This window comes from Castor canadensis, chromosome 17 (assembly GCF_047511655.1).
Source record: "Castor canadensis chromosome 17, mCasCan1.hap1v2, whole genome shotgun sequence".
Classification (NCBI taxonomy): domain Eukaryota; kingdom Metazoa; phylum Chordata; class Mammalia; order Rodentia; family Castoridae; genus Castor; species Castor canadensis.
In genome coordinates this window covers 68,774,262-68,801,330 of record NC_133402.1, presented here as the reverse complement: position 1 = coordinate 68,801,330, position 27,069 = coordinate 68,774,262, and the positions used below count along the sequence as shown (strand labels likewise).

The following is a 27,069-nucleotide window of genomic DNA, read 5'->3' as shown; positions in this document are numbered from 1 at the left end:
GTATAAAAGGTTGGGGGCGTATAGTATGTCACATCTCAGCCTCTGCTTAGCCACCATGGGAACTGTTTCATGCCTGGTTCCTCAGTCTGTGCTTTACCTTAGAGGAGGACAGGGGATGAGCAGTGTCAGAAAGTGAAACTCCTCTCCTAGGTTACATTTTTTTTTTTAACGACAGAAGGCTGGCTGCACTTACTCTACGTGATCTCAGTCTGTTTCCCTGTCAGTGTGGACTAAAGACGTATAATTCGCAACAGTGCTTCATGATGTGTGCTGCTTATTTGTGGAGTGATTTTGGGGCTGTGGTTGTTCATGGATTAACCTAAATGACCTGGTATAAAATTCTAAGGTGATAATATGTTTACTGACCTCAGTCATTACCCTTCATGGCTCTGCATATAGCAAGGCTAATGTAGAAAGTAAGAGGACAGCGGAACAAACATTATAGGTTCTTAAAAGTGGAAAACATATTTATTAACATTCAAACTCCCTCATACAAGGCCATAAAAAATTCTTAGCATTTTGATTATACATAAGTGTATTTTCTCTGTAGTTAGAGTGGTGTGCAATGTAATTTAGCTTTTCGGAATACATTGTTTAATACATCAGTCTGTTACACATAGCACTTACTTCCAGATCCAGTACTTGAACTTTCCTCGGCACACAGTTTAGCAGGGCTGATTAGCACAAGCTGCTCTTTATCAGAGGTATATGATCTGAGTAGCAACAATTGCTGAAGTTTGGTATTTGTATGCAGCGTTTTGTTTTTGCTTTGATTGCAACAAAGAACCCATAAGGACACAGAAATCTGGTAAGTAAAGTCCAGAGACGTTACTTTAACTTGAGTCAAATTCATCCGTAACACTGCAGTATTAAAAACCTTAGAAAAGCAAAGAAATCTAAGTAGGTACAGATCTTTCCTATCGGGATAAGACTACTGGGAAGAGGAGAGGGAAAGCTTTGAGTTTCTCTGTGGTGCTGACAGAGGGAAGTGCTAAGTTACCCGTCACCTGTCACTGAGGATGGCAATCTGGAAAACAGTGACCAACACATTCAACTCAACTGGAGGAACATGGCAGCAGGAGGTGGCTTAACTGATGCTCAGTGCCTCAGCACTGACTCCATGTGCTCCAGGTCTTACTGCAGGCGATAGGGCTTAAACAAACGTGACTATCTTCCGTCCCCAAAGAGCTAATTTGATGCCTGAGTTCCAGCACCCGTTTGTTACTTGTTAGTGAGCTGAAGTGTGCTCCTGCAGGTGAGTACCAGTCAGAAAGTCTGTTTCGGTAATCTTATGAAACTAGAGCACTAAAAATAAGTTACTTCTACAGAAATCTCTCCAGGGAGCCAAGAAATCAAATTATAACCTAAGTAAACACTTTGGGGAATGAGCCCGTCACCTGAAGGTCACACGGTATTGGCTACGTTGTAATCCCGATCGCCGCCCGGCTGCAGCTGGACCACCACACTGTGTTCGCTGATGTCGTTCTCTGCGTCACTACTGTCGGTGACTCCATTGTCGTCTTCCTCATAGTCTGAAGACTCTGTCACGTTCTGCTGGGAGTGAGATTCTGACAGAGCCCCGAACGACTGGGTGCTGACAGAAGCCAAGGGTCTGAGTAATGGGGTGTGCTCTGACACCCCATTCTCTTCCTGGCTGCTGTCTGTGTCAGAGTCTGAGTCTCCTTGAGAGGGAACAACTTTCTGCTTGCAGACTGGACAGGTCTTTTTGGTTTTGGTCAGCCAAGGGTCTACGCACTTGCAGTGGTACGCTGTGGAAGCAAAGTGGACATCTGGTTACAGCTGTGGCTGAAGGCCTGCGCCCGGCTCAGCATTCAGGTGCACACATTACACGGTTTGTAAGCACACCACTACTGGGTACTGAGATCTCGAGTTCAGAGCCTGGTGCCGCCTCCCCTGCAACACTGCGCCTAAATGGCCATCGCTCCACGTGTAAGTTCAAAGCTGCGTAAATTGCTCACCGTGGGAACAGGGAAGGACCCTGAGTTTGTCTCCATCTTCATACTCATCCAAGCAAATGGCACACACATCGTACTCGTCTCCTATAATGGGAAATCGGGAAGGTTAATGACTACGGAATTATTTACTATGTGGAGAAGCCTTTTAGCTTTTCTCACTTCCCAAGCTAGCCTTCCTAAGTTATTTTAAATGCCTCTGTTTTTTGTTAGGCTCAAGGAGCTACACAGGTGTTCAAGGTCAAGGACCCCAAGTTTTAATTTATTAGCCTTTTACTCATACAGGAAGTTAAAAATGGATATCACGTTTTTCACCCTGATCATCTTTGTTGAAGATTTTAATCATAGTTTATCTGTGGTGCCTTTGAAATATCTTATGCCAAAGAACAAAACTTGCTTACTTCTCAGTCTGTGGGTTTTGGGTTTTGATGTTGGAGATTGAACCCAGGCATGCTAGGCAAGCCCTCGACCACTGAACTACCAGCTCTGGGTTATTTTTTAAATAAAAACTATTTCAAAACACTTGGGTTCAAATTCCCAGTATTTACTAGTTCACAGTGTTGGCAGGTGACTAGGACATCCCGGCTTTACATGTAAGAGGCTTTTTATTTATGTGCAGGGTTGTGAAGATGATATAAGGAATGCCTAGGCATCGGTTTTCTTTAAAATATCACAGCCACCTTAACTCTTACTTGACTTCATCGCCTTCATAATCACACAAATTTATTAAACTCGGCTCTTTCTGAAATGCAAGTTACACATTTTTAAAGGCACTTCATCATTTCACTGGAGGTGACTGCTTTCAGTTCAGTGTTTCCACCAAATGAATATGTTAGGTTAAAAACCTGTGAGAGTCTCGGAACAACAGAGGGCTGAATCCATGCCTGTCTCACACCGAGGGCTAACAACCTGGGGAAGGTATCAGAAATAAAGCCCTGTCTGCAAAGACAGTCTGGATGACCATGACACACCAGAACATGGAATTATGGTTCTTTTGAAATAATTCATTTAATGTACTCCAGTCATTTAAAACACAGGAATCCAAAATAGAAAGCTTCAAAGAAAATTAGTAAGTTCTATCCAGTGTCTTAACTTTGGTGGCTACGGCATGACCTATCAAGAATATTCTGTTAACAAATGAACTAACTATACACGTTAGAATCTCTCATGGAATCTGGCCAGGCTGACGACTAGTCTTAACTATTGGAATACCAAAGGGCTCGGTATGCCTCTGACAGCTTGTACGTACGCAGCCGGCACTGACATGCCTTTGAGGAGAGAGCTGACATGCCTTTACCCTGAACAAGTAAATCATTGCATGTTCTCACCTACTGAACCTCTGCCTCACAGCCTTGAAGACGCCTACCAACAACAAACAGATACAGCTAAAAGGGCAGAGAGCTTTGGCCTGCCTTTGCCATGTGGGTTCACTGGGATCAGATCACAAGGGTCCTAACAAGTGGAAGTGAGAGGCAGAAAGGCCCAGCATCAGCAGGAGATGCAACTCTGGATGACGGTCTGGGGTGCCCACCTTGAAGGTGCAGGGAGGAAGGTCATAAGCCAAGAACTCTGGGAGGCTCTAGAGGCTGGAGAAGGAAGGGAATGGACGCTGCCCTCAGACCTCCAGAAAGGCACGCAGCCTGGCATCACCTTGATTTTAGTGCTGAGACCGCCTGTGTCAGACCACTATAGAAAGTATACCTGTGCTTAAGACACCGAGTTTGTGGTACCTTCACAGACGTGGGAAGCTAACAAAGGTGACAGTGGGACTGATGCTTGTGTCATGGGCTTTCAGATCAGCTCTTTGAATGTGTCCGTGGTGCTCTTTTTGTCACAGCACTTATTTTAAGATCATAGGTCAAAATTACAAGGTGTAGTTTGTGATCATGGACCAGAGTGGAGCAAATGCTCTGCGTGCTCCATAGACAGTGATTTTTCCATGGCCGTGGGCTCATGATGAGGCAGTAAAGCACACATCTGAATGCCTGTGCTTTACGTCTTGCTTTTCTATTTATTTATTTACTAGCTGTGAGACACCACCTTTATGTTTCATTTTGTCAGAGGCAAAACAAAAAGGTAACGTGTGTCTTTGGGTTGTGACAATTCAGGAGATGATGCAGAAGTATAGTACAAGGCTTTTGGCACACACGGTACTTCTTTATCAGTTTCTACCTGGTAACGCCAGCCTGACAGGCTGGCTGTGCTACTCTCCCATCCCCCTTTCCTGTCCTAGCAGCTGGATGAGGTGCAGTGGTCACTGAACATGCTTGCTATACTTAGATGTCCAGCAGCCCCTGGACTGTGAAGGTAAAGACTTCTAGCTTTATTGGAAAGCTAGGTTGAATACTTTACAAACACTTGAAAGGTAGTTTTCCCTCACCCTTATGCTCACTCCAGCCAAAATATAGTTAAATTAGGTATAGGTGAGAAAAATGAAAGACTGGACAAACTTCTATATGAATAAAAAGCAAGAATGATGGCAAAAATCCAGGCTTTGTCCCTCTGTGAAACCCTGAAACTGAAAGTGGCAGATATGGATTGTGTACCAAGCAGTGTAGAAATCAGTCAGTGGACTCATACTCAAAGGCTACATTCCAACACAAATGACTATCAAGTGCACTGTGCTTACGTTTAATTTAAGTCAAGATGAATGTAGGCATTTAAGCATCTTACCTTGTTCTGGTGGTATGTGACAAAGACTTGAAGAGTGTAGACCAAGCACTGGTTTTGTTACGAGTAGCACCATGCTCAAAAATCCTGTTGCTCAGTGTAAGCCAGTGGTTCTCAGCTGGGTGTCACTTTGTCCCTAAAGACACTTACTGACCTGGAGACAGCTTTGGTTTTCACAACTGGGAGTCAGTCTGCTTGGCATCTAGTGGACCAGGACTGTAGCTGAACCTCCTGCAAGATGCTGGGCAGCTCCTAGCAGCACTGTCCCACCTCAAATGTCCGAAGTGCGAGGCTGTGGTGCCCTGATGGATGTGACCCTCACAGCTACAAGCCTTCCTAATTCACTAGTGGACATGGCTGCATATGAGCTGAGGGGAGGAGGAGACCGACTCTGATGTGAGAAATAATACAGAAGTGTTCCTGACTGGAATGTTTTCAGCACTATAGTTGAGTGAAGTTCCAGAAAACTTTCTGACAGTAGTTGTAGAGTCTCTCATCATTCTGGGATGTAACTGCATGTGGGTGGACAGGACTTGACTTTGATTTTCCCTCTAATCTGTTTCTCCCTGCCATTTCCCACAGTTCCACACTTCAAACCTCGGCTGAGCAGGCACAGCAGAGGTGCTGGCACACCCCAACACCAGGCAGCCAGTGCAGTACACAACCTGAGTGCTGGGCTGGCCTTCTTTCCTTACAGCCCATCCTGTAAGATTCTATCTGCAGATATGCCCACACCTGTCCCCTTCTCTGCTTCCTCAGTTACTCTGGACCAGTCATCTGGAGCATGGGGACAGCTCCTCCCTGATCTCCTATTCCTGCCCCATATGCTGTTCTCTGGCAACCTGGTCATCTGTACACCCTGCATCACGCCATCCCACTGAAGAACAGAATCTGAGTTCCTCCCTATGGCCTTCTTAGGCTCACTGAGATCTGAACGCCCCCTCCCCTCTTCATCTCAGACCTACACTGCACCGAGCTCCTGCCACACTGGCCACTTCCAATCTTGCAGTGAGCTCATATAAATAAGTGAGTCAGGCTGTAAGTAAAGCACTTGGACATGAAATCAGATACAGAAAGAGGAGTCACCACTAGTCTCCAGTAATCCAGGAGTAAAGAAAGATGATCAGAGCTCAGTCGTTCAGTTTTATAACAAGTCCAGGCGTTCAGTCAAGCAGGAATATATTTCTTCAAAGAAAGGAGGAGACAAGCATGTAGATTCTACCAGATGCAATGCCTGAGTCCTGTGTAGCTGATGGTGTCACTGGACTTACGAGCTGCAAGTAAAAATAACTGCCGTGCCAAAAGCTGTCCTGCCTCCTCACTACACTGACAGGACACACAGCTTCTTCTCGAGCAAAAAAAAAATAAATAAATCTGACTTTCTCTTCTTCTCTCCTCGGCACTAATTCCCAAGAAATCTGAACAAAGGAGGACAACAGGATAAAATATTTTTAAAGCCAATTTGCCTGAGAATCGTGATTATTTTTAAGCTCGGGGCAAACTAGTATTTACTTTTAAGGTTAGACTAAAAGTTAAATGTAGTTATAAAATATTAAGCATTTCTTAATAACTAGATTAAAGAAGTGAAAACTATTACTCCACATTTTTTTTTTTTTTACCTCCCTTACTGGGACTTGAACTTGGCATTCACCTTGAGCCACTCCACTGCCCTTTTTTGTGATGGGATTTTTCAATATAGGGTCTCGAGAACTATTTGCCTGGGCTGGCTTCAAAGTATGATCCTCCTGATCTCTGCCTCCTGAGTAACTAGGATCACAGGCTGAACCACCTTATAAAAATTCAGTATGTTCCATTTTTACACAGTCTACTGTAAAATGCTTTATTGCTTTTTTCCAATCTCTGAAGTAAAAATCTTTCTCCTTCTGTATGTTTTACCTTATAAAATCTCAGTAGTTCATTAAGGTACATGGTAAAGTACCTAGAAACGTGAAACATCACATATAAGGCCACCTTTGTGTCATTATATTTCAGGGGATGGGTCCAACAGCTCCTCATAGTGATGGGTGAGATGTGTGGTGGAGGAATTGTTAGGTGAAACCACTAATCATGGTAGGCCCTTGTATCTGGGGCTAGCAGAGCACGGGCCGCACTGTGGTTCATTTCTCCCCCACGCTGGTTGTCCAACTCCCACTAGACGTGCTGCAGTATAACTTCTCACTTCGCTTCAGTTAAGCAGGTTCACTTTTGCCTCATTTTTTGGAAGGTATGTTTAGGGAAGCACCAAGCAGATGACACAGGAATTACGCGCACTAGTGACAACAACGGGGACCAAAAGCTTCTCTGCACCACCAAGCTGTGGGATGTGGGATGTGGGAATTTAGAATTTCTGTTTTCTGGGGGTTGGTAGAGTGGCTCAAGTGGCAGGGCACCTGCCAGCAAGTTGAGCCTTGAGTTCAAACTCTAGTGCCACCAAAAAGGGGGGGGAGAGGGGAGTGAGATAACTTTTGTTATGAAATTTCTTTTGATGTGATCATTTTTTACCACACCTGATCAAAACCGCACATCACATCCAGGAACAAGGCAGGCAATTCCCATTTAGGCAACTGGAAGGACGACAAGTGAGGAGTCTGTAGGGACCTGGACACCCAGAAGGACTCTTAGGACTTTAGGTGCTATAGAAGCACTCAAGCAATGACCAGACACTTTTGCAGCCTGCAAAAGTGAAGACCAGTGACCAGGAAGATTTGAGGCCATCGGGCCGGAAGGCAGCAGGCACAAAAGCACTGACTAATTTCTACTTGTCTTACTTGTTCTGGTTGGCAGTCCTTAAGTTTCTGTGGATTTGATTAGCGGCATTTCCAAATGTCAAATTCTTTTTGGTCCACTGACCAGTACTTCTAAACAGAAATACTTGACAAGGAAGTAGTCAATTAACCATCAGAAGTTTCTTTTCTTCTTTTTTGGGGGGCATCAGTGGGGGTTATCATAATACAACATTTCCACCATGGGAGAATGAGAGAGAACCTCAGCTGCTTGACACCTGCCCTCATGTTTCAGTTGAAGAGCAAGGAGGACACTGCAGCAAGAACTCTTGAGTCTTCCCAGTACCCGTGCACAGCTATGAAACCCGCAGACTACCTAGAACACGCATGCCAAATGCATGCACCTCCTTCCTCTTACTTACCACTCCAGGGTCAGGACAAGCCGAAATATAATCAGCTCAAACACTGCTGCTGAAAAGAAATCTCAATTGGGATTTTTCAAAGTTACGTACTTTCCAAATGCTTCATGATTCTGTCAGTCTTTCCTTATAAAAGTTTAATGAATGAATTCTGATGACACTATTTATGATTTTCACTAAAAGGAGCTATTTTTGTTAAGATGGCTTAAATCTGCGTAAATGACATTTCATGGTGTCAGAGTGCTCAAACAGCACTAACGGGAAGACAAGAGCTGGATCCAGAATCTCACAAATCCCAACTGCTCAGTTACTGTCACAAGGACTCCTCCTCCATGTTACTACATTTTGTTTATCTCCCAAGTTCATACTGCACTTAGATACCAACCAACAAACTGAGACTTGTCTCTGAGGGGAAAGTTTAATACTGAGAAGGATTGTATTGACAATGAAATGGAGAGGAAATTTAATGGAAAAAAAGGCTTTATATTAATTGTGTAATATCCCCATGGTAAGAAGTACTAATTAAATACAAACCCATTATGTTACTGAAACAGCATGGACTATAATGGCTCTAAACTGAGAAAAACCTCAATGTCTATTAGTAAAAAGGATAATTCATCTTTTATACCATGGAGTGAAAGTGAACTACATCTCTATGCAATTAGATAATTTAATTTAATCCAAAAACATTAATGAAAGATGTAAATTCAAAAATAGGCAAAATTTAACCAATGTCACCAACAGGCTTGGTAACATGGCTTACAGTCATGGCTTCAGGTATCACACAGGTGACAAATTAAGTGACTGCCCTAAGCAGGGGAGCACCTGTGACCTGAGAGGAGGGAAGGACTGTCTAGAGGACATGACTGTCTTGATGTGCTGTGCTGTTTCTAGAAGGCACGGCTGCACAGATCCTCCTCTGTGTGCCTCACATTTTATAAAAAGGGATGATAACGGTTAACACTGCTCTGCTGCTGAACCTAGCTACAGATGCCCACAGCTCTGCACACTGGTCAACCTTACAGGAAGGCTCCAGCCACCAAGCAGCCAGATTGTATTTCTCTAGCCCACTCCAGCCCCTCCACTCCTGGAACAGTATCTTACCCTCTGGTTAAACCCCAATCTCCTCCTCCACTGTTTCATCATCTTCTGAAGGACTTTACTACAGCAACTCTCCTGTATGTCACTCACATCCATTTCTTTTAGCAGACAAACAACCTCCCACCAGCTACTATCCCATTTCCCTGCTCCCCTCTGCAGTAAAACTTCTTGCAATAGTTGTCTGCACAGGTTGAGCATCCCTAACCCAAAAATCTAAAACCTGAGCTGTTCCACAATCTGAAGTTTTTTGAACAATGTGTTTCAGATTAGGGGTGCTCAACTGGAAAACATGTAATATTCCAAAATCCAAAAAGCTCCTAGCATGGAAACTTGTGCTCTCAGCTGTATCAGGTGAGGGGTGCTCAGCCTGTAGCTGGTCTCAGACATTTCAGGTGGGTGGGTCTTAGCCTATAGTTGCTGTCTGTGATTTTTTCCTAAACCTACCACCATCAGAGTTTTGGCCTGACTCCTGTCAAACTGCTCGTCACGCTGGTCTAGTCTCTGGTCACTTTATAGTTCTCTTCTCTATCTTTCAGGTGCACTAATACCAGCTCCATTCTGCTCCTGGTGAAGTGCGCTTCTCTACCTTTGGTCCTAACTGACCTTCCTTGGTCCATATCTCCTTTTGACTTGGGAATGCCTCTTCCTCCTGCATGCACGCTCTCAGGATCCCATGCAGTCTCACCACTGCATACATCTTTATGCCAAGAGAGCAGTCCACACCGCTCTTAAACTCCAGACTCAATTATCACCCAGTAGGAACCTGACACTCTACATGTCCAAAACCAATCCACAACCCAACCCACCACACACTAACAACCCCTATTTCCTACTCAAGGAATCTTACTGCTCAGATCAAAATTGTGCTGCCATCCTTGCTTCCTCTCCCCACATCAGCCCCTCAATAGGTTCAGAGTCCTCCATCTCAACATATCCAGAATTTGAAGACTTCGTCACACCTTCATTGCTGCGACCTGATCCACACCACATCTGCCTCACACTTGGATTGCTGTAACAGCTTCCTGTCTAGTCTCTTTGTGCCTTTGACCCTTACAGCCTGTTAACACAGCAGCAGGAAAGAATTTCACTTAGATGCTCACTCTCCCGTTCAAAACCCTACAATGCCTGCATACCCTTCTTAACCCAGGACAATCTCAAAATCATCTTTTTTTAAAACCACTTTTCTGGGTTTAAAAACACAAAGCTAAACACGTAAAATGAAGCTTTAAAATGTGACTCTGAAAGCATGTCTTCATACTGATCTATGATCTATGGATAAATGCCGAGTAATTCACCCAATACAATGACAATTTGGGACAGTGTTATGAATCTTTGCAGGTTTACTGTCACCTGATGTTCTTCTTTCTATTTTCTTATTGTTAAATTTTCTGTTATTAATGAAATAATCATTATAAATGGTAATAAAACATTTTATTACTAGGAATGTTTTAGTTTTCACCAGTTCCCCCTCCACTCTTTTTCTGCTGAGTAAAAGAAAGAACACTTTTCAGATATAAGGAACTGAGAAGTCTGGGAGGAACTAGCCGGAAGGACTCAACAGCACAGAGAAGAGGAGTGTCCTGGCCACAGCACAAGCCCCACACCCTCCCCAGCTCAGTCCACACTGGCGATGTCACCACTCCCACCCTCTGTTTCCTCGTCCACAATGGAGGATAATGATAGCATCCACTCAGAGAAGTCTGGAAATTAGATGAGATGATGCATGTAAAGTGCAGACACATAACAGCTGGCGTGCTTTGTGCGGGAGAGAAGGAGGGTTAGTAGAAGCAGACTGCCCTGGCTCGGGGAAGCAGTTCACACAATGACATGGTTCAGAACTGCCAGACATGGTGGCAATAAAAAGCACTCTGGTCACGTCCATCATTGCATTTAACGCACCCCTCTCCTGCCTGCACCAGAGAACCAAAGCACCAGAGTGAAAAAGTCTCCACAAACCCTCATTCATTAGCTGTCTGCTTAGTGTGGACTCAGAGGAATGTCTGTCAGTGCGCAGTCAAGCAACAAACTACACGTGATCACTGAAAACAAAAATGGCCACTTACCTTTCTTGAACTTATGTACTGGGAGTTTCTTAAGTTGATCTCTACGAAGTCTGTTTCTTCTAGCTCTGTGTCTGTCCTGAACAAATTTTGTGATCTTAAAAAAAAAAAAAAAAAGGAGTCAGATATTAAACATGCAAATACAAAATGGAATGGCCATTAAAATAAAAAATATCTTTTAAATTTCTGGACAGCTGCTGCAAACCAATGCTGCTTAATCAAACATTATTAATTAAAGCATTAAACTAAACTGACTCATGCATTATTCTTTGAAGTTTTTATTCACTGGCCTTGATTATCTTTAATTTACTTATAGACACTATAGTAACATAAACTTGTTAGCAAAAATACAAAGGCAGACCACAGGCCCCAAAAACTCAATGGGTGAAAAAGGAGGAAGTCAGAACTCAGTCTGTACGCTTGCCGGTTGCTGTACCTTTAGTTCTGGCATAATGGACACAGCTAATAAAGAATACCCCACTACAAAAATCCGAAAAACCAGATAAAGGACACAAACACTTTAAACTATAAAGTCTAGACTTCCAAGGATGAAAGGGAAGTCCACAGGACCAGACCAAGTGTCAAACACTGCCCATAAAAGAAACATTTGACATCAAAGTTAAGAATTTGTGTCCTCAAAAGACACTTAAAATATAAAAGAGAAGCTTTTATTTCCAAAATATTTCCAAACTGCATACCAGCCAAGGGATTCGAGACTAGAATGTATAAAGATCATGTAAAACTCAGTAAAAACAAGCTACCCAATTGGAAAAAATAGTCAAAACATTTGAACAGATACTGCCATCACAGACAGTGTAGACATGACAAACAAGCTCTCATCAACAGGAAAAACATCAAGCCACAACTCAGTATTGCTCTACACCTGTCTGAACTGAATAACCTCAAAATAAAAGGCTAATGTGCAATGGAGTAAAAATGGCTCTCACACTCCTCTGGTGAGACTGTAAAATGGTACAACTGTCTTGGAAAACAGTTTGGCAATTTTTTATCAGTTTAAACACATATTATTGACCCAATCACCCCACTCTCACATATACTTACCCATCAGAAATAAAAGCGTATGTGCAAACACCAACATGGACATAAATATCCATGTCAGCTTTATTTGATAGCCAGAAACCAGAAACAAGCCAATGTGTACCAGCAGACAAGTGACAACCTGTGGCATACCATCCAATATCACTCATCAATAAAAGGAATAAGTAACAAAATAATCATGCTGAGACCACAGACATGAAAGAGCAAAAGTTTACGACTCCATTCACAGAACCTGCAAAAAACTAATCTACAGTGAAGAAACTCAGACTTGTGGTCTGGGGACAAGAGAAGCGTGATGTGAAGGGAACCTGGAAGGGACGAGAGAGAGTTCACTAAGGGGCGTGAGAGAACTGTGAGGTAAGGGACATCTCATTGTCTTTTCTTGGTGGGGGCAATGCTGAGGTTTGAACTCGGGACCCTGTGCTTGCCACACCCCCAACCCCTTTTGGCTTCAGTTATTTTTGGAATAGGGTCTCATGTTCATGCTACAGACTGAGATCCTCCGAGTTTGGCTTCCCACTTAGCTTGATGGCAGGCATGCACCACCATGCCCAACTTTTTATAGGCTGAGGTGGGGGTCTTGCTAACTGTTGCTGGGACTGGCCTCAAACTGTGATCCTCCTGACCTCTGCATCCTGAGTCAGAGGATTATAGGGGTGAGCCACAGAACCTGGTCTCTCATTGTCTTGATTAGGTGGTGATGGTTTTAAAGGGGTGTGTGTGCGTGTATGTATGCATATATATGTCAAAACTTACCAAACTGTACAATTTAAATACGTATAGTTTATGATGTCAGTTGTGTCTCAATAAACATGGTTTTAAAGTTTAACTGTAACCATTAAGCATAGCAATATGATATATGCTCTCACATCATAAAAGAAAGTAAATTTAAGTAATCCAAATTTACACAGAAGAAGTCAGGCACTGGTGGCTCACACCTGTGGGAGGTACAGATCAGGAGGATCTCGGTTTAAAGCTAGCCTGGGCAAATAGTTCAAGAGACCCTATTTCGAAAACAAAAACCAACAGAAAAAAGGATTGGTGGAGTGGCTCAAATGGTAGCGCACCTGTCTAACAAGCATAAGGCTCTGATTCAAACCCCACTATGGGAAAAGAAGAATTACACAGAAGCAAAAACAGAACAAAATGCAAACATTAATCCAATTACATATGTGACTACGTAAGTGTAAATGGATCAAGTTTGTTGGATTTTAAAGGAGTGTATCACACTGTACAGCAAAAAATCCAACAATATGCTATGTACAAGACAAAACTGGATGGCACAGCAAAGCACACAGGTGTATTCAGCACTCGGGAGGTGGAGGAGACAGGAGGATTGTAAATTCCAGGCCAGTGTGGGCTACACGGTGAGACCCTGTCTCAGAAACAAAACAAAACAAAACTCAATGATCCATGAAGGAAAAAACAAATATAAAAAAATAAGGGGATGAAGGTATGTCATAAACATACTAAATAAAAGGAGAGCTAGCCTATGAAGTAGAGTTTAAGGTGACAGGAATGACAAAGAGAAAACATACTCCATCTAGAAAATAACAAAACTATGAGAGAATTACAAAAACAGGCATAGCAATCTACAATTAAAGCAGTAAAAGAATTCTAAGACTGTAGATCTATGTGGTTTAATTGGGTAGCCACCAGGTCCATGTCACCAGTGAGAACCTGAAACACACCTAGTCCAAACTGAGATGTGCTGAAAGCAGCAAGTTCATACCAGATTGCAAAGACTTGGTATTGGCAATAATGGCACCGATAGGTTTCAGCTCTCACTGCACCCTTAAGCTTCTGTTTTCCTGGGTCACGGCCCTGCCTCCCAGGGTCACAGGCCTGCCTCAAGTCTAGCTTGAATCCTCCCTCTGCCCCAACCTCCAATCAGCATGAACCATAAGATCCTAACCAATCAGATCATGCTGAGTCTCACTGAGGGGTATTTAAGCACCTGCCCTTCTCTCTCTCGCTCTCTTGGCTCTCTCTGCTCTCTCCCTCTCCCACAATTTCTCCGGCAATAAAGAATCTCTTGGCCAGATCACTCCTCTCCACATGGTCATTTTGGGGTCTATATTTCCTTACATTTGGTGCCGTGACTCGGATCCCAACATTGTTTGCCAACTGACCCTCCCTTCCCCTACGCTGCCCCTTGCCAGCTCGAAGAAGCCAGAGCGAACACAACGCCCCCCTTCCTTAACAAACAAAAAAGGGAGGAATGTTGGCAATAATGGCACCGATTGGTTTCAGTTCTTACTGCACCCTTAAGCTTCTGTTTTCCAGGGTCACGGTCCTGCCTCAAGTCCAGCTTGAATCCTCTTTCTGCCCCAATCTCCAATCAGCATGAACCATAAGATCCTAACCAATCAGATCATGCTGAGTCCCACTGAGGGGTATTTAAGCCCCTGCCCCTCTCTCCCTCCCTCTCTTGGCTCTCTGCTCTCTCCCTCTCACACCCGGCAATAAAGAATCTCTTGGCCAGATCACTCCTCTCCACGTGGTCATTTTGGGGCCTGTATTTCCTTACATTTGGTGCCGTGACTAGGGGTGGGGCTCCCCACTAATCTTGGTGGGACCCCGATTCCGACTCGCCCCACAACCACCCTGAGGACGTGACTGGCCAGGACTCATCCTCCCGATCGCCCTGCTTGCATCCAACACCGGACATTCTTTGGTGAGTCCACACACCCCTATTGGGTTCCCATTGCGGTCTCTCCCTTCGGTGTCTCTGGGGTTTCAACATTTCCCCTTTCAGATCATCCCTGGGACCCAGACGTGGGGAAAGATCTCCCTATCTGCCACAGGCTTGGGTCTATTCTTGTCATCCTCGGCCCTCACAGGCCACCCTCCAAGAAAAGCCTGGCGCCAGGTGACCCATAGCCTCCATGGGCCTTTCTGGCCTGCAAACCACCTGAACTCAGCAACGGCTGGGTCACATGCGCTTTGTGTTTTCTCGGATATTTGTGCTGTGCAAGGATGCTTCACAGTACATAATATCCTCCTCTCCCATTCCGGGACCGGGTCCCTCATAATGGGTGCCTCTACGTCTTCTCTGCCGTCTGACTCCCCACTGAGATGACTCCTCAATAATTTAGACACCTTGGGTTTGACCCCAGATAGAAAACCAAAAATTTAATCTGCTTTTGCACTCAAATCTGGCCCACTTATCCTTTAGGCAACCAAAATCACTGGCCCCTTTTTGGGTCTTTAAATCCCAACCTTTTATGGGACATATAACTACTGTGAGCAACTGGGACGATGGGGAGAGTTTCCATTATGTCCAAGTCTTTTCAAACCTCCGTCTAAATCCGGCTCTCTGACTTCAAATCCTCCCTCTGTACTTTCTGATCCCCTGTGCAGATTCTATCAGCCTGTAAACCAGTTTCTAAATCAGCCAATTCCTCTACAAACCTCCTCCTTCCCCACTTGACAGACCATACCTATCTCCTCCTATCTTCCTGAAAAACTTTCCCTGTCTTGGAGTTAAGCAAGCCACTCCTTGCCAATTCTGACCTCGAGGCGATTCCAGCTCTGAGAGAGCTCATGCTTTATTCGGTGACCGGAGAGTGGAGGTTTTGTGACCGGAGAGTGGAGGTTTCGTTTCCTGAAAGCCTGTCAGTACCAATCAATGGGAGCAACCTACAGACACAGGTGATGGCTAATCCCTTAAGCTTGTGTCATGCCTCCAGGCTCTGCCTTCCCCTCCCTTACCTAAGATGTCAGCACACCTTTTCTGCCTCCTCCATGGTCTCACCACGTGTCCTTTGTCTCTGTCTGCCTTCCCCTCCTTGGGCTTACTGGGACCCTGCCTCCCATGAAAAACCTGTAGCATGGTACTTATGACTTAAGTTATTCCAACTAGTTTGCCAGGCCTCTCGGTCTAACGTAACTTTAAGTCAGCTGCTTCACAAAAGCGCCTGCAAAAACTGCAGCTGCCATACTCACACCGTAACTCCACCCCCACAAGGGGAGGAGGGAAAGCAAACAGTCGCGCTCACAGCAAAAATGTCTGCCATAGCTAAGAAAATCCATAGACAGGACCCAGCACAACCTGGGCCGCCAGCCACACGTGGCGATGGCTGCAGCCTGCTGAAACGTCCCCTAAAATAAACGCACAGAGTACACGGGAAGGGGGAGGGGCGACGGGCCACAGGATGAGGCCTAGGCAGTCAGGGTCATTTGTCCCACGTGTGTGTGGAGGGAGTGGCCTTGCACAAGTCCTGCTCCTAGCCCCACCTCACACCTCAGGGCATGAGACTCAGTCCTTGTAAGCCAATTTTTAGCTCAAGCTTATAGTTCCAGAAATAACTAAATAGACATTACTGTGGTCTCTAAACTTCTCATTTAGAATCTTCTATACCTTTGGCTCAGCATAAATTTTTCCCTCCAAATATTAACACTAGTTGTCCCGTATGCCACTGTTATTGGCCTGAAATGCCCTCTGAATGCCCTTCTCTAACTTTACAAATGATTTCTTTGTTAAAAAGGTAGCCTTTATTAAAGAGGCTGCCTGCTGTTAGCTAAAAGACAGGATCCTAACGTTTTGTTCTTTCCAGATGGGACCTGCATCTTCCAGTCTTCTGGCTGGTAGATGTTGGAAGCTTTGTACTGAGGTCGGCCTCAGTATGCCTTGGGTGACCAAGAGAAATGGCCTTCACAGGGCTCCCTAAATTACAATAGACCTTTTCTATAAAAAAAAAAAAAAAAAAAGTAAACTGAACTCCCCTATACAAATTTCTCTCATTAGAAAAGCAATGGGTTCTGGCCCAGGCCGCTCAGGTTGGAAATGAGTATATGGCTCAAGCAGTAGAGTGCCGCTTTACAAGCAGAAAGTCCTGAGTTCAAGCCCAGTACAGCCAAAGTAAGAAATAATAACAAAAATATTTGGGGCTGTGGAAGTAGCTCAATGGGAGAATGTCTGCCCAGCATGTGCAAAGCCCTCGGTTCAATTCCCCAGCATTACTAAAAAAAAAAAAAATAAAAAATGGTAAAGAAGGTAAGTGGCATTAATGTCACTTCAGCCATCTCATGGTGGAAAAACGTAGTTTAACTTAGACCAGATCCCTCATTCTTCAAGCGAGGCAACTGAGGCCCAGAACAGTTCAGAGACCTGCTCTCCAGAGTGTCAGGTGTCAATGTAAAATAACAACTTTGCTTTACAGCAACAACCTATCAGAAAGCATACCACGGTGGACTCAGAGTTACAGGTGAGAGAGCTTCTCCTCAAAGATAAATTTCTAACAGTCAGTCCCAGATATTCGTAAAAAACCCAGACTGTGGCTGAAGGGAAAAGTAACTGAGCCAAGTAATACAGCTAGCCACGTCTGTATTTATGGCTACGTCTGTATGTCCAGGACCTTACTAACAGGAGAGAAAAATATAAGAGACACCATGGCCTCATTGCTGCTCTCAGAGAGGGCCCCACCTGACTGGGGCCTGAATCCTGAACTTGCTACCATGGTGGACAGGAGGGGCACTTCTGCAGAGAATGCTTAAGGGGGGACAGCCCGGGAGACAGCCCCACCCCCAACCAGGACCCTGCCCTCTGCAAGGGTAACCACTGAAGGTCTAAGTGACCCCGTCACCTGATGGAAGGTGAGATGCCACCTCCTATGGATTGATGGGTCCAAGCCTCCTGTCCACATTCCACTTCTTGGCATCAGTGTTGAGGAACCATAATGGCAGGAAAAAAAAGGCCATTTTCCTCCTAGACAGTGGAGCCTGTTTCTCTGTTTTACCTTTTTCTCCGGGTCCCTGGTCCAATGACAAAAGTTATCGTTCGGGGCAAATCTGGCCAGCCCCTAGAGTGCTCGTTTACCTGACCTTTGGCCAGCTCTTGGGGAGACCTCCTCTTCTGTCACTCTTTCCCCATAGTACCTAAAACTCCAGTGTCCCTGCTGGGACGGGATTTAGTATCTCAATTAAAGTTCAAATTCTCCTCCCCCCAGGCAGCTATCTCTGCTGCCCCCTCCTTCAGGAACAAAGAGATTCCACGTGTGGACTGATGAGATGAGTGTAGGATGAGCCAGGACGGCCCTCCCTATTCAAATAAAACTCAAAAATCCCTCACAGTTTCCACACCTAAAACAACATCCCCTCAAGCCTGAGGGACATGAGGCCTTATGCCTATTCCTAAAAACAACAAGGGCTACTAATTAGTTGTTCCAGTCCCTATAATAAATTTAAAATTCTTATAAAAGTTAATTTTAAAATACAAATTACAAAGTAAGCAACTGGAAAGGATATAGATAGGTAATAAATGTATTTTTTTGAGAAGTTAAAGGAAAAAGGAATGGTTTTTTGGATGAGAAGGGATTTTGCAAAGAAGGCGTTTGTCCTAAAGATTGTTTCAAATTGGAAAGATGAAGACAAACCATCAAAGGGTTTAGTATGTTGTATGAAGGTCTGAGTAAGTTTAAAAGTGTATAATAAAAAACTTCGATGTGTGATAAAGTTAAAGTTAAATATAATCTAAGAGTTGCCTAAAAGATTTTTAGGGTCATGTCAAAGTAAATTAAATCCTCTGTCTATGAAATAACAAGGTTATCTTAATATTGTTCTGCTCTGAGTAACATCTACAAAAAACCATTACAGAGAAGGATTTTATCAAAGAAATTATTTGTGTTTTCTGCTGATCTTGTCAAGCTTTAGTACTACTAAATCAGAGTTCATTTACATATTTGCTTATGTGTCTTAAATGACCACCTTGTAACAGTGTTATCTAAATATGGTAAAAACATTTAAAAGTTAAAAGTGTCATTTTATATAAAATAATGAACTAAAGCTCTCTTTTATCCAAGACTGTTACATTTAAATCCTGACAGGCCCTGCCTCCCACAGGTCACCTACCTAGGTGTGGCCTTAAAGGGACAGACTCACTCACTGAGTCATAAATGCATCAACCCAATCTTCTGTTTCCCAACCCCCTATACCATAAGACAGCTTACAGCTTTCCTGGCAGTTATAGGATTTTGCAGAATTTAGATCCCTAGGTATGCAGTCCCTGAGCAGACACCTTTTATGCTCCTCCTAATATTCCTATTTGGGTCTTAGATAATGTATGGCCACCCATTTCTCTTAGAAAACTTGCCTCCAACAGACTCTGCTCCTCTGGCTGACTACCTGCCTTCTCAGGGAACTTCTCAGAGAGCATGCAAACCAGATCCTGCCCCACCCTATAACAATTTCTGTTAAACCAGGGCATCTTGTTCTCCAAAACGGATCTTCTACCCTCTCCATTGGGACTTCAATGGACCAGCCCTCATCTGGTCATTCTCTTGACACCCACTGCTGTCAAGCTTAATGGGTTTCCCCAATGGCGGCACCTCTCAAGAAACAATTAGAAAATGGAGAAGGGAATTGGAGGACTCTTGAAATTGTCTAGGGAACAACATTTCACAGTGGTTCTCCTGGCCAATGCCCATCCTAATGCCTGTTTCTTGCTCTCCTATTCTTGAGCTTCCTCCCTTGTATCATACTACATGTCTGCTCTTGCTAATCAAAAATTTAACCAGTTGTACCTCCAGGGATACCAACCTCTCCAAAATGCGAGGATAGTTGGCTGAAACCCACCATGCGGGGGTCGGAGGATTGGCTCGAGACTCTTTATGACCTGTGGCTACAAGGGACCTTCATCAACTTCAGGGAAGAGGAAATCTTCATTTTCAGAGCCTGGGTGTACGCCATCATGAGACTCACCACCCCAACACTGTTTGCCAACTGACCCTCCCTTCCCCTACGCTGCCCCTTGCCAGCTCGAAGAAGCCAGAGCGAACACAACGCCCCCCTTCCTTAACAAACAAAAAAGGGAGGAATGTTGGCAGTAATGGCGCCGATAGGTTTCAGCTCTCACTGCACCCTTAAGCTTCTGTTTTCCTGGGTCACGGTCCTGCCTCAAGTCCAGGTTGAATCCTCCTTCTGCCCCAACCTCCAATCAGCATGAACCATAAGATCCTAACCAATCAGATCATGCTGAGTCTCACTGAGGGGTATTTAAGCACCTGCCCTTCTCTCTCTTGCTCTCTTGGCTCTCTCTGCTCTCTCCCTCTCCCACAATTTCTCTGGCAATAAAGAATCTCTTGGCCAGATCACTCCTCTCCACGTGGTCATTTTGGGGCCTATATTTCCTTACACTTGGTACAAAAAGAATGTCAAAATACAACCATAATTATTTATATTACTTCAATGTTGAAATACATTTTAGATTTATTAAGTTAAGTAAATATAGTATTAAAATTAATCTCATTTGTTTCTTTGTTTGGTACTGGGATTTGAACTCAGGGCCTTGCACTTGCTAGGCAGGTGGCCTACCATGGGAGCCATACCTCCAGCACATTTTGCTTTAGTTATTTTTCAAACAGGGTCTCATCTTCATGCCCAGGCTGGCCTGAACTGAGATCCTCTTACCATGCTCAGCTTTTTATTGGTTTAGTTGGAGTTTGCATGCACTGGCCTCACAATGCAATCCTCCCAATTTCTGCCTCCAAATAGCTGGGATTACAGGTGTGAGACACAGCACCTGGCAATCTCATGTGTTTCTTTTTAAAATTTGGCTACTGAACAATTCAAAATAATAAAATTGACTCACAATTTTGTTCTATTGCTTAGCACTGCTGACACTTGTGGTGAAGGTTATGCAATTCTGTGACTACACTAACAGTTATTAAATTGCACACTTTAAATGGGTCTATTTTGTTATTTGAACTGTATTTTAATAAGTTGTTACAATACTAAAGATTTTTAAATTTGAACTAAAGGACATATAACTCTGCTTTCTTCAAATCTTTTCACATGTGTAAGTAATACTTACAAAATTTAACCGTAAAACCACAGCACAAAGCAGGCATTTGAAAACAACCAAAGAATCCAGAACATGAAATGGTTTCTGACTACAATGCAACTGAATCAGAAATAACAAGAAAAGGTTTGGACTGGAAATGACAGCAGAGCACAGTCACCCATCACATTCCTGAGTGTCCATGACCAGAAATAAAACCTCAGGCACATGGCTACAAGGAAAGGTGGACATGTTAGTAACCCGGGGGAAGGCGCCATTAAAAGTAGTCAGCCAGGGGCTAACATACAACTTTAGATCTATTTAAAACAAAACAAAACAAAACAAAGAGAAAGCTTTGCTCGGGTGTCGCAGCCCATCAGAAGTGGAGCTGGTCTGTTCTATCCTCAACTTACAGCCAGCCCACTGTGCTAAGAGCCACCTAAGTACAGGTGGGCAAGCCTTGGCCCTGCAGGATGGGAGCCAGCCCGTGACTGTGTCCCCCACAGGGGACAAGCAAGCGTGGCAGAGTACTCCTTACCCAACTACGCCCTAAACCTGCCACCCAGCTCATCCTATACGTGTGTCTGCAGCTGTCCCCAAGTCTCTCTGCAAGGAGGATCAAAGGTGCCAAGGTTTCCTCTTGTCAGGCAGATGACACCCAGCACCTGAGTCCCCTGCTCAGGAAAAAGGGTGGGCATGGGAAAACTGGCTACATCCCTCAACCCACCACCAAGCCTGGGGTAGATACAAGTGACAAGAGCTATTCACCTGCAATTCTGCAAAGTAAATATCAAACCAGAGACTCAGGCAGAAAAGGGAAAAGCTCACTGAATACAAGCCAGAGACGCCACTGGATTCCGGGAGCAGGACAAGGAGCGGATTGAGGAGTGGGCACACTTGGGTTGGACGCATGGCTCAATTGGTAGAGCACCTGCCTAGCAAGCATGAAGCCTTGAATTCAAGCCCCCGTACCACACACACACAAGAGCAGACACACTTGGCGGAGTGCTCCGAGGCCCACTAGTAGTGCCCAGAGGTCCTCAATGCCCACCAGAACCCTGCAATGGGGCAGAATTGTGCCAGCCCAGAGCAGCCCAGCTGCTGGAACTGCTGCCATTCCACAGGCTCTTTATTGTCTCACTCCAGCTGTGGCCCCTGGTCCAGAGCTTTAGGCAACCATGGATCACTGCACACTGGCCAAACCCAAAGGGGAATCCCAAGCAACACCAGGCCTAGAGGAACACGTGAGGAGCACCAGAGAGAAGCTTAGGGGCAGGGATGAGAAGAGCGTCCACTGTGCTGAGGACTCTCCTCAATAAGAAGCAAAACATCTCATGGTTTCAATTTCTGTTTTATACGTTCTTACTGTAGTCTACCGTCTACTCTATTTTTTGTCTTTGGTATTCTTTTGCAATCCCTGATGGTAGCATCTTTCTCCACAAGAAGTTAATTATATTCCTGTACACACTGTTTTGCATACCTTCATTCACACTCTGTCCCCTTCTCCCCATCTTCCTTTGTCCTTTTTCCTTCTCTCATCCTCCTTATTTTTACTAATTTTTATTTTTTCTTCCTCTTTTATTTCTTTTGTGTCTGTTTCTTTTTGGGTTTTTTTGTTGTTATTTTTGTACCTAATTTTTAAACCCCAGCTTGTGAGTCATATGAGAACCCCAGTCCCTTTCATCGATGATGCAATTGGGGCATATGTGACGTCTCAATTTTTTTGTTTCATGTAAATATCTGGTTTGGTTTTGAATTGTGAAACTACTATTGCAAAGTTGTTCCCCAGGCAAGTAGTGAACAAATAGCACATCAACCCTGCTACTTCCCAGTTCTGCCAGAACATAGAATATATGCAACTGAAAAAACTTATAGTGATTAAAGCCTCCAAGCAATGACCTGACCTCGCATGAGCAGATCTCAATGCAGAAACACAAATGAGAGAAAAACAAACAAATAAAAATACCCAAGGCTGACACCTCAAAAAAAAAAAAATCCCACAACAAAGGATCTGAATTACAGTGAATTAAATAACATCTCAAATAAGGAACTCAAAAGAATGATCAATGAAATTAAAGAGGACACATACAAATAAACACCTCAATGAATTAAAAGAGAAATAACCAAGTGAGATAAGGAAGGCAATACAAGATATGAATGGGAAATTCAACAAAGACACAGGAACTTGAAGAAAACAAAACTGAAGTTCTGGAAATGAAAAGCTCCGTAAGTCAAATGAAAAACACAGTGGGAAGCTGCACCAGCAGACTGGACGAAATGAAAGACAGAACAGCATGGCTTGAAGACACAGCAGATGAGTTACAAAAATCAGATGAAAATAAAGAAAAAAGAAAATGTATGAGCAGGACATGCAAGAAAATGTATGAGCTGGGCTGCCATTTTTTTCAAAAGACCAAACCTACGATCATAGGCATAAAAGAAGGAGAAGTGCAAGCTAAAGGTACAAAAAACACATTCAATAACTTAAAAGCAGATAACTTCCCAAATCTTGAGAAAGCAGTAATTCTGGCAAAGGAGGCATTTAGCACACCAGACAAGACCAGAACAGAACCTCCCCACATCATATTATAATTAAAATATAAAGTATACAGGACTAGAATATTGAAAGAGAGATGCACCAAACCACCTACAAAGGCAAACCATGAAAATAACAGCAGATATCGCAAAAGAAACTTTAAAAGCAAGGAGGGCATGGAATGATACATTTTAAACCCCAAAAGAAAGTAAATGTCAACCTTGTAAAACCAAAGCTATCTGTCCTAAATGAAAGAGAAATAAAAACCTTCCATGATAAATAAAAGCTAAAGGAATTCATGACCACTACATAAGTACTGCAGAAGATACCTAAAGAAATCCTACACACAGAAGAGGAAGAAAAACACAACCATGAAAATATGGGAAAGACTAAATCTCACTAAACAAGTATTTGAGCAAATGAGCAAGAAAGAATCAAACTACAAAAACAACAAAATGGCAGGAATGACTTAATACATTTAAATTAACTCTGAATGTGAATGGTCTTAATTCTCTAATCAAAAGACACAGACTGGATTAAAAGACAAGACAGAACCTACTGTTACCTACAACAAATGCACACCACTGGCAAAGACAAACACACTTAAAGTGAAAGGATGGAAAATGATTTTCTTTCTTTCTTTTTTTTGGTACTGGGGTTTGAACTCAGGGCCTTCACCTTGAACCAACCCCACCAGCCCAATGTTTTGTGCTAGGGTTTTTTGAGATAGGGTCTCACAAATTATATGCCCAGGCTGGCTTCGAACCATGATTCTCCTGATCTCTGCCCCCTGAGTAGCTAGGATTGCAGGTGAGAGCCACTGGTGCATGATGGAAAATGATTTTCCAAGCAAATGCAGCCTGAAAGCAAGCTGGAGTAGCTATATTCATACCTGACTAAGCATATTTCAAAGTTTAGAGACAAAGAAGTCACTTTATATTGACAAAAAGAACAATCCATCAGGAATATATAACAATTATAAACATATCTACGCTGAATGTTGGCACACACAATTTCATAATGGAAACACAACTGCCCATAAAAGCTCAGACAAACCCAACACAATAATAGTGGATGACTTTAATACCTCACTCCCGCCAACAGACACATCATCCAGACAAAAAAATCAAGCAATGTTCAGAACCAAATGAAACAATCAAACCAAAGGGACTTACCAAGCATCTATAGAATACTGCACCCAACAGCCACAGAACACACATTCTCCTCAGCAGCCCATGGAAACTTTCTCCAAAACAAAGAAACATCCATATCTCAGGAGATGAAGCAAGACTTAACAAATACAAGACAACTGAAATAACTTCCTTGTTTTATCAGACCACAGTGGAATAAAACTAGACATCAATAACAAGAGAAACCACAGAAAATATCCAAAGGCATGGAGACTGAGCAATTCACTCTTGAATGATGAGTGGGTCATTGAAGAAGTAAGGGAGTAAAGAAAAAATCCTTCAATCAAATGAAAATGAAAACATAACCAACCAGAACATTTGGAACTGGGACATACCCAAAGGCAGTGCTAAGAGGGAAGTTTATAGCTATAGATCCTTTATTAAAAAGTTAGGGAGATCCCAAATAAATAACCCAAAAAGACACCTCAAACTCTTAGGAATACAAGAACAAGCAGAACCCAAAGGGAGTAGATGGAAAGATATAATGAGGAACTGGGCAGAAATTAGTGAAATGGAGGCTAAAAGAAAAATACACAGTCAATGAAATAAAGAGTTTGTTGCTTGCAAAGACAGATGAGGTTGACAAACTCTTAGTCAAACTAACCAAAAGAAAGAGGGAAAAGACCCAGATTATGAAAGAAGAGATGAGAAAGGGGCTATCACAACAAACACCAATGAAACTCAGAGGGTTATTACGGGATGCTTCGAAAACTCATATTCTAATAACCGGAAAATCTAGAAGAAATTTCTAGATGTATGTGGCATACCGAAATTGAACCAGGCAGATATAAACCACCTAAACACATCTATAACAAGCAACGAAACTGAAGAATAATTGAGTCTCCCAAAAAAGAAAAGTCCAGGACTGGATAGATTCACTGCTAACTTCCAGCAGATCATTAAAGAACTAACATCAATCCTCCTCAAACTATCCCACAAAATAGAAAGGGAAGCAATGCCACCAGACTCATCCTATGAAGCCAGTATTACCCTGATAGTAAAACCGAAAAATATACAACCAAAAGAAAAGTTACAGACCAATTTGCTTAATAAACATAGATGCAAAAACTCTCAATACAATACCTGCAAACTGAACTCAATGGCATTACAAAGATCATATACAGTGTGTTGGCTTCATTCCGAAGATGTATAGATATTTCAACACACACAAATCAATAAACACAATGCATCACATAAACAGAGTAAAAACAAAAATACACTATTATCTCAATCGTTGCAGAATCTGACAAAATTCAACATTTCTTCATGATAAACTCCCTGAACAAATTAGGAATACCAGGAATGTACCTCAACACTTGCAAACCCATAGCCAGCATCATGCTAAATGGGTAAAAACTGAAACCACTTCCTCTTAACTCAGGAATGTTGGAATTATTAACCCTCTGGTGCCGAAAACAGACACACAAGAGAAAGAAAATCTTGACAAGGCAATTGTCAAGAGGGTGCAAGCATGTGCTCACTCCTGCTAAAGTAAACACACAGGCACAAAATGGCTGACAGTGGCTCCTCCTTATTTCCCTGACACAGTTGTACCTGCCCCTCACCTGGGATTTGTCCAGGTCAAAGATTCACAGTCTTTCCCAATTTGCTAAAAGGCTTGGGGGATGGGTGAGGGCATGCAGTTTGGTGGACAATGGAGTTGTACAGGAATCCGGAAGAAGCAAGGACCCTTTAAACATGCAAGTCACCTAAGATGGCGACCTGAGGAATTTTTAAGTAATCTAAGAGGTTAACAAATACTTTGATAGAAAAGATCATTTTTCTTACAGGAATGTGACAAAAGTGTCCACTCACTCCACTCTTATTCAGTACAGTGCTTGAATTCTTAGAGCAATAAGACAAAAAGAAAGAAGGGATACAAATAGGAAAGGAAGTCAAATTATCCTTGCCTGCAGATGATAGGATCCTATATCTTAACACCCTAAAGACCCCACAAAAACTCACCTGAGTGACATGCTATGGGCAAAGCAGCAGGACACAAGGGTAGTTGTCTTTCTATGTAGACTGAGGAAGGGGTCAGAAAATAACTCCCCTGACAACTGTCTGAAAAAAAACCAAAAAACAGAAATAAACCTAACAAAGGAGGTGCAAGATCTCTACAATGAAAAACATAAAACCTCTAAGAAAAAACTGAAGAAGCCACTAGAATATGGAAAAACTCCCATGTTCATGGATTGTCAGAATTAATATTGTGAAAATAGTTGTGCCACCAAAAGCAACCTACAGATTCAATGCAATTTCCATAAAAATTCCAGTATCATTTTTCAGAGAAATAGAAAAAGCAACCCTAAAATTTATTAAAGGAGCACAAAATCTGTATGGAAACACAAAAGCCTAAGCAATCCTGAGCAAAAAGAAAAACAAATAAACAAACAAAACAATGCTGGAGTGTCATTATACAACAGACCCACAGTACAACAACAAGCAGGCAAAAAGCAGCATGGTACCGGCACAAAACAGACACCTTGGCAGATAGAGCAGAATATCCAGAAACAATCCCAGAAAGTGACAGCTATCTGGCTTCAACAAAGACATCCA

At 43.1% G+C, this 27,069-nt stretch overlaps 1 protein-coding gene across 9 annotated transcripts in view; it reads right to left on the bottom strand.

Moving 5' to 3' along the window:
• Positions 1–439: 439 nt before the first annotated feature.
• Rnf13 (ring finger protein 13) overlaps positions 440–27,069 on the bottom strand; it is a 117,905-nt gene continuing 91,275 nt past the window's right edge. For all 9 annotated transcript variants that reach the window (XM_020156340.2, XM_074059856.1, XM_074059854.1 and 6 more), the window contains 3 exons: positions 10,950–11,043; positions 1,980–2,060; positions 440–1,769 (listed from right to left, as the gene is read on the bottom strand). In XM_020156340.2, the coding sequence (XP_020011929.2) occupies positions 1,405–1,769; positions 1,980–2,060; positions 10,950–11,043 (540 nt within the window). In that variant the 3' untranslated portion in view covers positions 440–1,404. The remainder of the gene's footprint in view (positions 1,770–1,979; positions 2,061–10,949; positions 11,044–27,069) is intronic.